The sequence below is a fragment of the Arvicanthis niloticus genome, chromosome 2 (genome assembly GCF_011762505.2).
Source record: "Arvicanthis niloticus isolate mArvNil1 chromosome 2, mArvNil1.pat.X, whole genome shotgun sequence".
In the NCBI taxonomy this organism is placed as follows: Eukaryota; Metazoa; Chordata; class Mammalia; order Rodentia; family Muridae; genus Arvicanthis; species Arvicanthis niloticus.
Window position 1 is genome coordinate 6,114,573 of NC_047659.1, and position 16,630 is coordinate 6,131,202.

Genomic DNA, 16,630 nt, shown 5'->3' on the forward strand with positions numbered 1-16,630 from the left:
ATCCTGCTAGCTGGCCGCGGAGCTGCCTGTCTGGAAAGTGCGCTCCGGGAGGGCTGCCTCGCAGCGCGCCTGCAGACAAGCGGAGAAGGTGGAGGCGTCAGAGAGTCCCTTTCCTAGACACTGGGTGCTAGGCCCGACTACGAGCCCATGGGAAAGTGAGCCTCTGTGGGTGACTGAAATGCTAAGAAGACCAGCGCGGTGGCTGAGGGAGACCCCGCTGGGTGGGCGGCGCGCGGCCTCTTCCGGTTTCTGAGACGTTCGGGGCCTCTTGTCTCAGGCCGGTGTGTGCGGCCGTGGCTCCCGGACCCGGAAGGGGCGGCCGCGGACCGACAACTACTGCGAAGAAGCTCACTCTTCACGTGCTGCCCGAGCTCCCTGCTCGGTCCGCGGCTCTGCGCTTGGGCTTTGGCTACCGCTTGCAGCTCTCTCTCCGACCAGCCACCCAGGACGTGCTTCGGACGCACCCAGGCCCAGATGAGGCGGGTGAGTACAACCCCAGCCCGGGAGCTGCCGCACTGATCAGGTTGGATTGGGTTCTTCAATATGTCTAGAAGGACCGGCCGGCGGCTCTCGGAAACACGTGGATGAGCGGGGAATCCCGCCTTGGAGGCAAGAGACGGGCGGGCTCCTGAGACTACCTGAGAACTTAGGTTAAGATTGGCGGCTGTAGTAGCTAGTCAAGTTCCTGAGACTAGCTGGGGGACTAGTCAGATACCGTAAAGATTGGAGGCTGAGACGTGAGCTCCGGCAGGTCTTAACTGTCGGCAGCCAGGGTCTTCTGCTGTCAGGAAGGGTCAGGTCTTTTAGGAATGGAGACTGGACTCTTTTCTTTGAAGAGCTTTTAAACTGGGGGGGTTTTCTTCCACGTATCAGGAAAGTCATTATGCATGCATACAGTCATTATAATTCGTTCCCTAGAGAGGAGAAAAGTGACTCCCACAGCAAAAAGATGGCTTTAGGGTTGCTGGTTTATCTTCTTGAAAGTCTGGGAAGATGTGATAGGAGGCTTCACCCCCTTGCCCAAAAGATACAATGTAATGCCAGGGACTTTGGAATGCAAATTGCCAGCCAGTTTCAGATCAACCAATATTTTTAAACCCCTTTGACTAACAGCCACTGCCTAGTTTCACCTTGGTAGAAGGAAGGAGGGACCTTTTTAAGCTTAGATGGTTAGGAGTAAGGATTCTTCAACAAGCCATTGGTATAGCTGAATCTATGTGGGAGGAGAAATACAGACAACCCTCAGGATAGTGGAGGAGAGGGCATAAGATTTGCGGTAGGGTAGACCTGGGCTATTATAGGTGTCAGCTTTGGAGCACAGTAGCCTATATGACTTTGGGGGAGTTAGTCTCTCCTGTCCATAAATAGGAACACTAATTTGTTTCTTAGAAGATTGTTAGAGGCTCCAATGGGATAACTGCATATTGTCTGGTGTTTAGAGGCAGCTGCTCTGTGCCAGTAATAGAAATAAAAGCAATTTTGTTTCCATTTGAGGAAGTAGATGCCTGCCTTAGGTCAGCAGCATTGGATCAGGGTGGTGCTTATGTCATATTCCTAGTCCTGTAGAAGGAACATGTACCTTGCTCACCTACTTAATGCAAGACTTTTGAGTTCTATCTTCAACTATACACACACACACAAAAAAAAAAAAAAAAAAAAAGAAGAAGAAGAAGAAAAGAAAGAAACCTAAAATTTTATTGAGTGAACAGATATCTGGATTTATGGTTACTTCATCCTCTGTTTCGGAAGTGACTAACAGATAATGCAGGCTGGGTGTGGTGCAGGCTGGGTGTGGTGGCACACGCCTTTAGTCCCAGCACTAAGGAGGTAGAGGCCATTGCATCTCTGAGTTTGAGACCATAATGACTTCCAGGCCAACTAAGGCCACATAGTGAGGACCTCTCTCAAAAAGAAGAAGAGGAGGAAGAGGAGGAGGAGACAGAAAGAAGGGGGGTTAATAGAGGCCAGTGAGAGGTGTGAGTGGGAGAAGGTGCTTGTTGCTGAGCCTCATGTCCTGAGTCTAATCCCTAGGATTCATGTAAAGGGGGGAGGAGAGAACTCATAGTTGTCAGGTGACCTCTGCAAGCTGGCCGTGACATATGTGCTCACACAAACCATTAACAATACTGCAGGTACCCATCGAGGCCTTGTTGGCTGTGCTTTGATGTATGTATCCAAATGGGAGTGGAAGATGTGCTGAGCAGCTATGCTTAAGGAGGACGCTTGGGGCGGGGCGGGTAGCTAATAGACTAGATTTGGAAGACCCTTCACAGCTTGAATTGGGTCGCTTTGTCTTAATTCTATTGCAAGAATATTTTTTTCTAATAATATTTTTAAGGATGTTTTCTGATTATTAAAGTAATACAGTTTCATTTAAGAAAAATTAGAAGATACAACCCCACCTGTAGTTGCCATTCTCAGAAATAACATTCAGCATTTTGATGTATAGCCTTCAAAGAAACAAGACTATGTGATATTTTCTTGCCAAATAGGATATAGTTAATCAGGCATCGCAGCATTGTCTTCATGGAGGAGCACAGCACATTCTGGGGATTTGAGGAACACTTGTAAAGGGTAAAGGTGAACTTGAAGCTGAGGAGATGGGTAGAGGTTGTATTCTAGAGGCTTCCTAGATCTCCCCAACAGCAGTGGGGAACCTGCTGAAATTCAGCACTTGTTTTGTTTGTGACATGGTCTTACTCTAGCCTGGTGGCCTAGAACTCTGTTGCCCAAGCTGATCTAAAATTCAGCAGTCCTCCTGCCTTAGGCTCCTGAGTGCTGGGCTTATATGTGTGCACTATCATACTAGCTTCTGAGTGCTTGTTTTTCGAGAGACCTTGACTTATCTGTAACGGATCAGTAGGATTCGGAGGTGTTTCAGTCTGTGTGCTACCTGGTGTGCTTAGTCCAAAGAAGGGAAAAGGGAAGGTGTGTAAAGGACACCTCTGTGCTTGCTCTGTTGCTGCAGCACCATTCATCATGATGGTACCTGGATGCTCAAGGAGGCAGGTCTAGTCTTGATTGGTTGAAAAGCTTCCTGAACATGAGATTGGCCTGGAGCAGAATAGGTTGCATCCTGAGTGGAGGAGGTCTGTGGGTAGAGACTGCTGGGTCAGCTCAGGAAACCTGTGGTAGGATGACCTTCAGGCCTTTTGTAACTGTCAGGTAAGGCAAATCTTGTGCTCTCTGACAAAAGGTCCAGCAGACCTTTTCGCTGACTTCATTTTCCTTTAACTGGAAAATTCATAAACTTGGAACTTTGCAACAACAAATTTTAAGATGAAGTAGGATTACTTTACTAATATTCAATATTCCAAATTGTGTTCATTGAATTCTTTAAAGGAATTCTTATGATCACCAGGAAAAGAGACTTATCCTTTTCATTGATAGATTGGCCTGATAGTCTTTGTGAAACAAGTCATTGTATAAGCACAAGTCACTGTTTCAAGGAAAGAGGAAGAGAATGTATTCTAAAACTCAAGACATTGGTTACTCATGTCCTTGTGCAGACTGGAAGAAAAGGCTAAAGAAAATACAAGATATTTCTTCTAGGGTGGTAGTTCTCAACCTGTAATTTTGCTCCAGTTATGAATCATAATGTAAATATATGATATGCGACCCCTGTGAAAAGGCTGTTTGAACCCCAGAGGAATCAAGAACTGCTGTTGGGAATCGCTGTTCTGGAAGTTTGGGCACCATGCATTTAATCACATTCAAGTTGTGAGCATAAGCAACAGGCGAGAAGCACCTGATGGTGTGTGTCTGTGATCAGCAATCAGGCAGGGACTCTCAAGGCGAGGAGGGTTGGAAACAATACCATAGAAGTGATGGATGGAGCGCCACTCTCATTTGGAGTGGGGACGGCAAGTAGGAACTGACTCCAGACCATCTGAATCTGAGCAGCTTGAGGGGAAAGGAGACAGATCCAAGCCCTAGGAAAGAACAGTAATGACAGTTTCCGCTTCCTGGGCACGCGCTGAGATTTGAATTCAATTTGCCTCTCCAACCTCTGCTTTGTTGGTTAAAAAATAAAAAAACAAACAGATTTTATTTCCCTGTGTGTGTGTCTCTGTTCTCACAGAAGATGGACTCCTAGGGTTATAGTTTGACTTAATAAGCATGTGCTTCAAAAGGTAGATTCTTGCTTCTCTTAGAATGGACTGAATTGGTTAATGTCAGCTGGCAGGACACTTCTCTCTTCCTGATCCTCTCTCACCTTGGGCAACTTACCGGTTCAGATGGACGGAGGCCTGCTAGATGAATGGACTGAGATTGTGTGTTTCCCCCCATCCCCCATTTCAGATGAAGCCAAAGAATCTGGTTGTAAACCCTAAACTGATGGTTGGCATATGGGGCATAATGATCTCTGCAGGAAGAGCTGCATTCTGTGGGCAGTCAGGCTTCACTCCGAGGAGTGTCTTCATGGACTAATGCACCTCTTCTTGATCTTTCCTTTTGGGAACAACACAGCAAGCAGAAGCTACCAAGAGAAAGCACCAAGTGTCCAGTGATGCTCCACCAGCAAAACGGAGGAATGAAATATCCTTTCTTTCAGCCAAGAAAGCCAGTGATAAAGAAACTCAGAGAACATTTAAAGGGAGCACACGTAAAACGTTTCCTCCAAAGAAGTATTTGGACAGTATAGGCAATGAAAGGCAAGAGGAGAAGCCATGCATCAAGACTTCGTCACTGTTTAAAAACAATCCTGAGATCCCAGAACTCCACAGGTGTGTTTTGCAGTGCAGGTGTGCCTCGGGTGTGAGCAGTCACGGACACCGAATTCTCCTTCATTGCCTTGGCACTGATGCACACTTTGTCTTTCCTCTGCAGAACTGTAGTGAAGCAGGCTCGAGAACAAGTGTTCTCTCCAGACGCTTTCCAGGAGCTGGACCTCCACCCACATCTAGTAAGTATCCTGCACCGCTTTGCAGGGTGTGTGTGTGTGTGTGTGTGTTTTCACCCTGTTTTTATTCCTGGCTACATGAGTGACCTCAGGTGATGGGTCACTCCCTGACAGCAGCACTGTACTGCCATCCCCACTCTGGTCTCCACAGATTTGATTTATTGGGCTTAAAGCAGCTTTCTAATTTCTGGATAGATGTGATGTTGCTGTGGTGGCAGATATCTCTGTGGCCTTGGGGAGGGAGCTGAGATGGCTTCTTACTGTCAAAGGACCTGCACATTTTTAGAGAATAAAAGCAAAAAAGACGCTTGAAATATGTTTTCTACAAGCAAATGGACATCTTTCTTTTCCCTTTTGTTCAATGACATGAGTGGGTTTTCTAGTTACTGTGAAAAGGGAGAGAAAAAAACTATTGGAAGCCTGGATTCCCTTGTCATTTGGACACAGCTGACCTCTTCTTTCTGGTAGGCTGCGTAGGATTGTTTCTCAGCCTGAGTGTTAGGTAGGGGGGCTTAGGTGATGAGTTATGAGGGTTGCCTTATGTCATCAGTTTATAAAAGCAAATCCTGCAGATAATATTGGGTAGAGGGCAGAATCACTCCCCAGTTGAAAGTACTATGTTCATGGGATTTAATTTGATCATAAATATCAAATGCTGTTGTCACTCCGGCATTTTGTCTTTATGTCATTGAATATATTTATTTCAAATTAATATTTATTTTCATATTCTCTTTTAGATTTCCACAATAAATACAGTCTTAAAAATGTCCAGTATGACCAGGTAAGAGGTTGAGGCTATTTTTGATTTTCTTAGGGTTTCTTTGAGTACAAGTAGATATAATCCCAGTTATCCATGGAAGGCAGAGCACATTAGTGTCTGGTGCTGAAAACAACACAAACTGCTAAGGACTTGACTTGCACTTAGCCTGTGGGACTCCTTTCCTGCTTGTAGGCAGACAGGGTTTCCTTCCATTTCAGCACTCAGCTCCCTACTGCAAGACATAGCTGGTTTAGGACATCTGCCATCTCTGAAAATGACTTGGGCCAAATACAGTATTTGGTCACGTTAGCAGTAAAAATAAGATCAACCAAAATTATGGGAGTTAATATCTACTGGGGTTTAGTGAAATACTGAAAAGGTGTTCTAAATGCTTGTTGCACTGGGAACACTTGTAAAAGAGAAACTCAGAACTAGACTATGAGCAAGCTGTGCAGTCATAGGTCACTTTGCATAAGCAAAACACAAGAATATGGAAGAACAGAGAACCACCAGCCTTTTCCATTTTGTTTTGCTTTTGTGACAGTCTCATAGTTCGGCTGGCCTCAAACTTATTTTCCCTTGCCTCATTTTCCCAAATGCTAGGATTACAGGCATGTGCACCATGCCTGGCTTAGTTTGCTTACTGGATCAACCACATTTAAATGAGTTCTCTATTTATTTTGGGCTTAGGTTTTAATGTTCGTGTAGACTCTGTTTTCAGTACACGTTCCTTGGTTTTTGAAGGAAGCTGCTGCTGTTACTTGGGTGCCCACAAGCCTCCTCTTGCTTTTCTGTGTGGAAATCTTACCTGTGTTACATGCTTCCCATCCCATGCTACACCGCAGGCAGGAGGGTGTGTGGGGACTCAGATTTGTTATTATGCTCATTCCTTTTTTGGGGGTGTGGGGGGGCATGTTTCAAGACAGGGTTTCTCTGTGTAGCCCTGGCTGTCCTGGAACTTGCTTTGTAGACCAGGCTAGCGTTGGGCTCATAGAGATACACCTGCCTCTGCCTCCCAAGTGCTGGAATTAAAGGCATGTGCCACCACACCTAGCCCCCCCCCAAAAAAAAAAAAATTAATTAGCTTAATACTGTAGCCAATCTCTGGCTTTCTTCCCCACTTTCAGCCAAGTTTAAGGAGTTTTAAAGGAGTCTATTCTTCCATATTCTTATGTTTTGCTTATGCAAAGTGACCACAGCTTGCTCATAGTCTAGTTCTGAGTTTCTCTTTTATAAGTGTTCCCAGTGCAACAAGCATTTAGAACACCTTTTCAGTGTCCCACTCAGCACCTGGGGCAGTAAATAGGCAGAGCCAAGCAGAGGGTATTTGTATGTCAGGTGACCTGTGCCTGCATGAATGGTGGAGCCGTGTGATAAAGAAGGGTACTCTCTCTTTTGCCCCAGTGTTCAGAAGCAGAGCATCCCAGTGCTGCTGGAAGGCAGAGATGCCCTTGTGCGATCCCAGACGGGCTCAGGTCAGTTGCTGTTTTGTTTACCCTGCCGTTTGTCTTGAGGCACCTAGCCCATGGTCTCATACTAATCTCTTCAGGAAGTTGTTTGTGGTAGCAGCATCTGACTTGTTTGGGGAAGAGCAGCCATGCTTGCTTTTGATGAGAGACCTGAAGCTGTTACAGTGGAAGGAAGGTGGTGTTGGGGCTATGGTCACTAGTGATGAATATTCACAGTTAAGCTCTGCTGCTTCCTATGTGCCTGCTGCTGGTGGCCGGCCTTCACCCTGCACAGATTGAAAGTTTATGGCTTGAAAGCAGTTTTGGCCTGAGCACAGTAGTGTCAGGGATAGACCACTTTCTTTCTGGTCTGCACTTATGCCCCAATTTTGCCTTCTTGCAAGCTTAGCCATGGTGAGGAGCTCAGAGCTTTCTTTCAGTCTGTCTTCAGAGCCAGGCTTGGATTCACACCTGACATACCTGCACTACAGAAGCCATTTAGCTGAGGGAGAGAGAACTTGAAAGTAGCCATTTCTTACCTTTCACATGCAGCTGTCAGGCCAGCTTCTATCAAATGTGAAAGACATCTTACCTCCCTTGTAGATAATCTAAGGAGCTGAAGCTTCAGGGTTTTTTGGAATACTGAATTACAAAGCAAAGTCAGGAGTCATGACAGATGCAATGCCTAGTAAATGTAGAACACACAGTTTAGCCTCTTCCGGACTTAGCATTATTTACAGGGGCAGAGCCTATATGCATCCCAGCTGATGTTACTCTCTTTTGAAAGGTAAAACTCTTGCCTATTGCATCCCTGTGGTCCAGTCTCTTCAAGCGCTGACATCAAAAATACAGGTGAGCAGAAAATGTATTTCTCTGCTGTAGTCCGCCGTGCCTGTGCTGTTGCCTGGGCTTCAGGCAGCTCGTTGTGATACTAGTGTAGTTGCTCTGTTTCCACTTGGTATTGCTTCTGTCTTCCTTTCAAGATAAGTGTGTGTGTACAAAGAGTGGAGTAGAATAAACTCTTCACGGTCACTGCTGTCCGTGTGTAGGGCATATGGGTGCAATGCTTCCAGTATGCCAGATGTGCCACGACTCAGTTCTTAACTCCCCATCCTCTGCCCACTGTCAAGTTGTGGGTGTCCTTTGACCCTAGTGGTATAGGAAAGTAAACCGACCAAGGCCACATAGAGGTACCAGTGGGCATAAATTACCACCTTACTCCTGTGTGCCTCAAGAGAAGAAGCTTTGTCACAGGCTCCTGACCTGTTTGGGGGCCTTCCCTTTGTCTTTCATAGTAGCCAGCATTGAACCTCCTACAGAATTACTGTTAGGGAAGTACTCCAACATGCTTTGATTGGCCTTTGTCCATTTATTCTCATATTTAGGGTATCAGTTGTATATCATGTAGAATTAAATTCCAGCGCTATAGGTTCCAGTGTGTTTTCTTTTGAATGGAGAGAGCTGGACTTTCTCTTTAGCATGGTAGCTTATTAGTACCGACTGTGGAGATGAATGCCATTAGTGGGTTTAGCAGTCAGGCTGTTACATAGTCAACATTATCTAGACTTTGTTCTTAGTTGTGAAACATGGTTAATGCTCTGGGCAGACTTAACAGCTAAAGTTAGGTTGAGAAATCCAGGTGGCTGCTGTAAACTGTGGGCACAGACTTCATCTTACATCCCAAACAGTCTTACTGGTGCAGTGCCCTTGCTTTGATTTGAGAGAAAATGGTGAGATCAGAGTTAAGGTGTTGCTGAACATCGATGGAGTGTAGAGCAAGTGCTTGGGTGGATTATTCAATCAATAATAAGAGAAGTGAGGAGCCGGAATAGCCAGCACTTGGTCAACTGTCTCCAGCGTGCATCATCAGAGGCTGAAGCTGAGGAGCCGACAATGAGAAATGGTACTTCAGTGGCCTTCACCTGTCCATACAGGGACTTCTGAACAGATAGGAAAGATAATAACTGCAGCAGGAAGCCGTAGTTGCTATTCCTTACCCAGCCCTAAGAAGGACATGTTACTTGTGTGGGTTGGTTTTTGTTTTTTGATAAAACTGAGTTTAATCTCAAGGAAACATGAGATAAAACCAACTGAGGGGTGGTCTGCAAAATTTCTGGCTGGCAGTCCTTGAAAGGGTTGAGGATATGAAAGAAAAATACTGAAGAACGTTACAGACGAAGAGAGGTCACAGACAAGACCATGACCAAGAAAACATGGCAGTGACATGCATGGGGTCTAGGCTGAAACAGACACCTAGAGGTAAGCTGATGAGATTTGAGTGAAGCCTATCGATTAATATTGAGTCAGTGCTCATTTCCTGGTTCTGATAATTCTATAGTTTGAATGATGGTGTGTACAAATTGAGAGTTAGTTGTATAATTTGCCCATTTTTGCTTTTTTGTAAAAGCTTGAACTTTCAAAATAGGTTAAATTTTTTTTAAATCAGTTAAAAGTGATTGTTCTATAAGAATAATTTAAAGTAGTGGGTTTTTTATAACTTTGTAGACTTGAACATGTGTTCTTGCTTTGTTAGCTGAAGAAACAAAGGCTACAGAAATGCGTGCTGTGACTCCGCTTTCACAAGTGGTCGCTTGTCTTGTGGCTCAGCAATCTAGAATGCCAAGCTGTGGGCTTTGCTTTTCTTTTTGTCATTTGAGAAAATAAGTAATAGAGTTAAGCTTGAGCTTGGTCTTCCTGCCTCTGCCTTCCGAGCACTGCAATTGTGGGCATGTGTCACCATGTCTTGCTCGGCAATTTTTTAAAGTAAATATTTTATCCAGTTATCATATTTGCATTCAGTATGTTTGGATCTTGTTCCTCCGTTATTATCCCTACTTTTCCCTCTCAGCCCTACCCCTCTGTTTAATCTCCATTTAGTGCTGCCTGTGTATCTGCTGATTGGTAATTTTTGTCAACCTGACACAAACCTATACATATATGGGAAGTAGGAATCTGAGTAGAGGAATCTAGGAAGTCTGTGGGCCACTGTCTTGATTAGTAATTGACTTTGGTGGACCCAGCCCATGGTGGTTGCTGCCAGCCCTAGGCTGGTGGTCCTGGATGTTATAAGAAAGCAAGCTGAGCAAACCACAAGGAACAGAACAGTAAGCAGCATTCCTCTAGGGCCTCTGCATCAACGCCTGCCTCCAGGTTCCTGCCTTGACTTCTTCATGATGGACTGTAAACTAAATCAGCTAGTTTTTGGTCAGTGTTTTATCTCAGCAGTACAAAGCAAACTGAGACAGTGTTCGTGAGTTATAGGCTAGCCAATTGATAACAGTGGTTTTTCTGAGGTAGATAAGTGGGGAATTCCATTTTCTGAGGGTAAATGATTTCCTCACTAAGAACTTTATAGAGAACTGGCTCATATACAGTGCTTAGCCTTGTCCCTAGCACACAGTCAGGGAATGTGTGTGCCTAAGTCTCACCCATAGATTCTAGGAGAGCTGGCCGGTAAAGAATTTTTTTTTCTTTATACCAAGCTTCAGAATTTGACAATATTTGAGCTGGAGTTGATCCTACAGTTTCAGCCCAGCCCTCATAGACAGTGAACTGAGCAAGAGATGAGATGACATCAGGCAGGTGGCAGGTAGGTAGGAGGCTCTGCTCAAACCCTGGCCTGAGTGATGGTTTTATTTTTATTTCAATGGTGAGACTGAGCCCAGGGCCTGTGCCTGTTGAGTTCACTCTGTTGTGACATTCTCTCCCATCCCAAGTTTAACTGGGCGGATTCTTTTATGCCTCTGCTCCCAGGGTTGGAATAAGGGTCAGTGTTGACCTAGCATCTGGAGTTGGTCACTAGATCTTAGCTGTCATCTCCAGCAGCATGGTCACGTGGCCATTTCAAACAGCAGTAATGGGATCTGCTTACATTCAGAGGGATTAATTCAGGCCTTGTAATTGTATATTTGCTCACAGTCACTAAGATCAAAGATTGAAATGTCATAGAAATGGTTTTCCAAACTGAATGTGGTGATGCGTGTCTGTACTTTGAACACTTGGGAGGATGGCGAGTTAGAAGACAGGTGACCTATACAAGCAAGACTCTGTCTCAAAAAAATGAAAAACAAAGGTTTTATGAACTCCAATTTAAGATTTGTATATTTCATTGTATGCATACAGATGATTTGTTGCATATATGTTTATTCAAAATGCCTAGTTCCTGTGGAGGTATCAGGTCCCTTGAATTAGAATTATAGTAAGCCACTTTGTGTGCGCAAGTGCAGGCTTGTGTGTGTGTGTGTGTGTGTGTGTGTGTGTGTGTGTGTGTGTAAAAGCAGCAAGCCTTTTAAATGCTCAGCCATCTATCCCCTGTAAGCTTCAGTTTAATTCACTGTTTCTAGTTGTGTTCAGTGTAGCTCCTTGCAATTCATCATAAAATTATGTGACCTGGAAGCCATAAGCAGTTAGCCCTGGACCCAAGCTTGTTCTCAGCTGAGGGACTGGTGTGAGTAGGCCCCTTCAACATCTTCTATCCTGTTTTTTTGGGTTTGGCTCTGATTTTTTTAAACATCACATCCATCCTGCTTCATGTACTCATACCTTGCAAGGAATTGATGTTTCTTTCTTCTTGTCTGTGTAGTAACACACCTTTTGAAATGTCAGAATCTCCCACCGTCACCTGGTGGCACATTAATCCTGCTGTACTGGCATGTTTACTGTCCCTTGGTGGGGCTCCAGTACAGTCTCACCAAGTTGCTGTTGAGTGTAGACTACTCTGCTTCGAAGTCTAAATCCTCCTGTCCTGAGTAAGTGTTTCCAGTGCACAACATGGAAGCCGAACCCTGAGTGGATTTGCTGCAGAGCCAGTCTTTACTCTTACCAGTTCCCTGGTCACGCTCTCTGATATATAGTACCTTCTTTACATTGCTTTTGGGTTTTATTATTGTTTAGATACAACATGTGTAAAAAAAATTAAATTCTTCAAAGAATTTCATGGATATATAGGGTAGAAAACAAAGCTTCACCTTCCTCAGGCAGGGTGTCTCCTCCGAGGGGAAGCCTGTCACATTCATCAAAGAGGACTGTACACTTTCTTGTCACTTTTTTATGTGGAGTTCTTTGTTTCTGTTTCTGCTTTGTGCTAAGCACACAGATATTTGTTTATGCTGTCACTTGCCACTTTTGATAAGGGTGTGGTCTAGACCAACCTCATCCAGTTCTCCTGCATTGCCATCGGACTGCCGTTGTCAAGCCTTGGGTTGTTTCTCACTGCCACCTGATTGTGCTGCTTGCTTGTATTGCTGCTTTTTGGCAGGGTCTCGTGTAGCTCCGACCCTGCTCCTCCATTTGCCTTTCATTTTGTGTGTGTCATAAATTAATGAGCCATGCCCATACTGGCAAGTGGCATTCAGACATTATGTCCAGTATTATGCTGCAAACAACAGTTACAATATCTGTGAAATATTCTCCAGCTCCTTTACACACATGTGGTTGTGTAGGAGTAATTCCTGGAAGTGGGATTTGTAGGTTTGTGTTAATAGCCAGTGCCAACATTGATGTCTTGGGGGTTTTACTACTGTGCATGCCTACCAGCAGTGTGGTATCTGGTCACGGCCCGTCGGCACTCGGCTGCTTAAAGTCTTTCTGTATTTGATTCTGTTCCAAACCCCAGTAGCCTAACTCTTGTAGCCTCTGTGTGCGGTGCTGCTTTATGACTGCTACAGCTTTAAGTCACTTCATGTGGAGTATTGTCTCATAAATGTGTCTTACAGCTTTTAAAGGTGCAAACTTAGCTTGGAACTGTCTGTGTGGTCCTGCTCTTGTGCGCCACATTCCTGGAGCATTTGGTAGGACTGCCTCACAGTTTGAACTCATTTAGGGAGCAGTCACTGTGATACTGAATCTGCTCCAAGGAGAGGATACATATTTCCTTTAAAAAAAATTATGCCCCTTGGGTGTGTTGTAGCTGTTCTTCACATAGAATAACTTCCTCATCACCTTTTTATGTAAAGTCCTTTCTCTTTTTTTCTTTTTTTGAAAGTTTTTTCCTGTGTGGTCTAGGTCTATGACAGACTCAGGATCCCCCTCCTCAGCCTCCTAAGTGCTGGGATTGTAAACATGAGCCATCGTTCTTTATATATATAAGGAATTCCTTATTACATATATATCCCTTCACATATTTTTATATATTTGTATCTTTTGTTGTTGCTGTTGCCATTATAAGTGTGAAGTTTTTCTTTTCATTACATCTTCTAATGTTTTATACTAGTAGGCCATTGAATTTTGGTTGTTTTCCTTCTTTTTCTGAATCTAGCATCATGTTATGTAATCCTACTGTGCTTGGAGTCCATGGGGTTCAGTGAATTGCTCTCCTGCTCACTGCACTACTGCTCCGGCTTGTTATTGTTGTGATTTTTGAAACAGGGTCTTGCTATGTAGTTCTGGATGGTCTGGAACTCACTGTAGTGACCAGAGTGGCCTCACAATCACAGACACGACCTGCCTCTGCCTTGCGCTCCATCATGCCTGACTGGCTATTGTTTTTTGTTGGTTTTGTTTTGTGTATGTTTTGTTTGTATGTATGCTTGTGTATCACATGTGTGCATTGTCTGTAGAAGTCAGAAGAGAGTGTTGGATCCCCTGAAACTAGAGTTGTAGACAGTTGTGAGCCATCATATAGATGCTAGGAACTGAATCCTGGTCCTATGGAAGAGCAGCCAGTGCTCTTAACCACTGAGTTATCTCTCCAGCCATGGTTGGCTATTGATTTTTTATATTTTTTTATTATACATTCAGCTACTCTACTGAAATACCTTATAGATTCTGTTATAGTTTCCCCCATCTAAGATAAAATAACACCATATCCTTGTGATTATAATTTTGTCTTCCATTTTCCAGTTCAGTACATATTTCTTCATATGTTTGACTGAGTGGGGCAGGACTTTTGATACTATAGTTTGTCATCATAGGTGTAATGGCCATTCTTGTCTCTTCTCTTTCTTCCATAGAAAAGCTTCTGATGTTTTCAGCTGAGCACCTGTAGATTGTATCTGTCTCAGCCTAACCTCCATTTGTCCTCATGGGATTCATTTTATATATATATATTTTAAAGACAAGATCTCATATAGCTCAAGCTTGCCTCAAACTAAAAACCTTCCGACCCTCCTACCTTAGCCTGTATCTGGTCCGCTACTCATTGGTATTTCTTTTTTCTATCAACAGCGCAGTGATGGACCCTATGCTTTGGTCCTAGTGCCCACCAGAGAGGTAAGCAGCGTGCTTGTAGGGTGAAGTTTGTATGCACTTTTGGCCTGTTGACTTGAAGCACTTTCTCTACTTTCTTCCCTGCAAACAAATCACTGCACCACTTTTCTTCACATGCCTTCTTAGGAACCATCCTGCTGATTTTTGTTAAGGAGGACAGTTTAAGTGCTCTTTGAAAATTATGGGCTAGGTATGAGAAAACATTTCTTCATTATCTAATAAAGCACTAACAATACTTAGAATGCTAATCCTTCAAGATGATTAGAAGAATTGCATGTTTATGCTTCAAGTATTTTAAAGAAAGTGACTGAAAACATTTGGTTTTTAAAATGAACCTTCTTGTTGTTGTTGTTGTTGTTGTTGTTGTTAAACAAAGCTACTGTTGCTGGTTAACCTCTTCTTCACGGAAGTAAAATGTCAGATCTGGGTGGTACGTCCTCAAAGAACTTTCAGGAAAATGGAAATTTCCAGACAGCTTAGCTTTCTTTCTTTGTCTCTGACTTTGTTTTCTTTTAAGATTTATTTTTATTTTATGTGTTTGAGTGTTTTGCCTACGTGTATGTCTGTGAACCATATATATATGTGTGTGTGTGTGTGTGTGTGTGTGTGTGTATATACACACACACACACACACAGTGCCCATGGAGACCAGAAGAGGGTGCCAGATCCCCAGAACTGAAGTTAGAAACAATTGTGAGCTGCCATGTGAGTGCTGAGAACTGAACGTGGTCCTCTGTAAGAGCAGCCAGTGCTCTTGACTGCTGAGCTCTGTCCAGCCCCTCTGGTCAGCCTTTCAGACAGCCTGCTCTCTTTATCCTGTCTCTGCTCTGTCCTGGGAGGAACACAGGCAGGGAGGCACATTGAAATGTTTTCAGCAGCAAACCTGTCACTTCCCTAGAATGCTAAAGATTGTGGGGACAGCACATAACTTTGGACACGATTCTGTAGGGTGTTTTGATGCTGTTTAGTGGTTGCCACCTAGATTTATTTCACTATTCCTGTATCCACTGGGCTTTGTTTTGTAAACTTAGGAACGACCATCTGCATCTTAAGGCACAGCCAAGTTCCCCAGTGCCTGTCAGGCCGCTGCTGTATTCTCCCTTTGATGCTCATTACTCTTTCTTTCTGTGGAGAGCCAAGACTGAGCTGACTCCGTTTTATTTTCTTCCAACCCTGTACTGAAGTTCTCTGTGTGACACTTTGGGAATCTGAGCCAGCAGAGGGAGCACAGAACACTACTTTTTATATATCTAACCCTTATTTCCTAAGCTGGCAAATTCCAAACCGGTTTAAGAAGAGGGTAATTTCAGGGTGGATTCTCTGTGTTGGGTTTATTGTCCTAAGCCTTGAGGTCCAGGGTTACACCCTGATCAGTTCAGACAGTCTTTTCTTTAAAAATGGAAAAAGGAAGCAAGGGGCCCTGCTCACTGTCTTCAACTTTTCATACTTACAGTTGGCTCTGCAAAGCTTTGACACTGTTCAGAAGCTACTTAAGGTAAGACAAGCTGTGTGTCAGTGTTGTCTCCCTTCTGACATTGTAAGGGACTGAGCCATGTGGCACAGTCTATGTTGTTAGGAAAGTGGGAATGGTTCCAGTCTCCTGTTCCCAGTGTGCTTCTGGTCTCCCTAAGAGCAGTTGGTAGGGTTCACTGGCAGACCTTTTTGGTTTTTTGAGACAGGGTTTTCTCTGTGTAGCCTTGGCTGTCCTGGAAGTCACTATGTAGACCAGGCTACCCTGGAACTCTTCAGCCTGCCTCTGTTTCCTGAGTACCAAGATTAAAGGTATTTGCTACCACCAGCAGCTAATAACTCTTGCTGGTAGGTGCTAGTAGTTAAGTGTCATTGTTAGCTCACCCTGGTTTGTAGCAAGCCACAGGCAGTGACTTGAATGTGCAGTCCTCAGGAAACCTAGTGGAAAGCATCAAGAACTTTTAAGGGGGGGGGGGTTGGAAGAGAAGATAGCAGAGCCAAAGTTCAGCACAAACAGAAGTTGGCCAGGGATTTATTTTTCCTCTCTGTGACCCAGCAGTGAGTGGGGGTGTGTTGCTTAGGTTTAATCCCCACCCTGCCTGCAAGGCAGTAAAGTTAACTGAAACATTTTTTATTTGGATGCCGTGAGGAAAGGCAGAGGAGCTAGCTACTTAGATCATTTTACAAGCTCACGTTTGTCCTGTCCTGTTGTATAGCTCTAGTCAAGACTGCAGGTAATAACACTAGACACCTGGGTACCACCAGATTGCATCTGCACAGAAACTCCTCACATCCTGTAAATACTGACTGATCCCTGCTGCAGACTGGCTTTTGGCAGGAACT

The 16,630-nt window shown here is 44.2% G+C and overlaps 1 protein-coding gene across 6 annotated transcripts in view; it reads left to right on the forward strand.

Moving 5' to 3' along the window:
* Nucleotides 1–31: 31 nt before the first annotated feature.
* The window catches only part of Ddx31 (DEAD-box helicase 31), a 64,814-nt gene continuing 48,215 nt past the window's right edge, over nucleotides 32–16,630 (forward strand). The window contains exons 1-8 of one of the 6 annotated variants that reach the window (XM_034495994.2): nucleotides 32–483; nucleotides 4,471–4,727; nucleotides 4,831–4,906; nucleotides 5,641–5,684; nucleotides 7,068–7,138; nucleotides 7,899–7,963; nucleotides 14,276–14,320; nucleotides 15,771–15,812. In XM_034495994.2, coding sequence (XP_034351885.1) covers nucleotides 475–483; nucleotides 4,471–4,727; nucleotides 4,831–4,906; nucleotides 5,641–5,684; nucleotides 7,068–7,138; nucleotides 7,899–7,963; nucleotides 14,276–14,320; nucleotides 15,771–15,812 — 609 coding nt within the window. In that variant the 5' untranslated portion in view covers nucleotides 32–474. The remainder of the gene's footprint in view (nucleotides 484–4,470; nucleotides 4,728–4,830; nucleotides 4,907–5,640; nucleotides 5,685–7,067; nucleotides 7,139–7,898; nucleotides 7,964–14,275; nucleotides 14,321–15,770; nucleotides 15,813–16,630) is intronic. The other 5 variants (XM_076928358.1, XR_013108466.1, XR_004606206.2 and 2 more) reach the window with 5 other exon arrangements.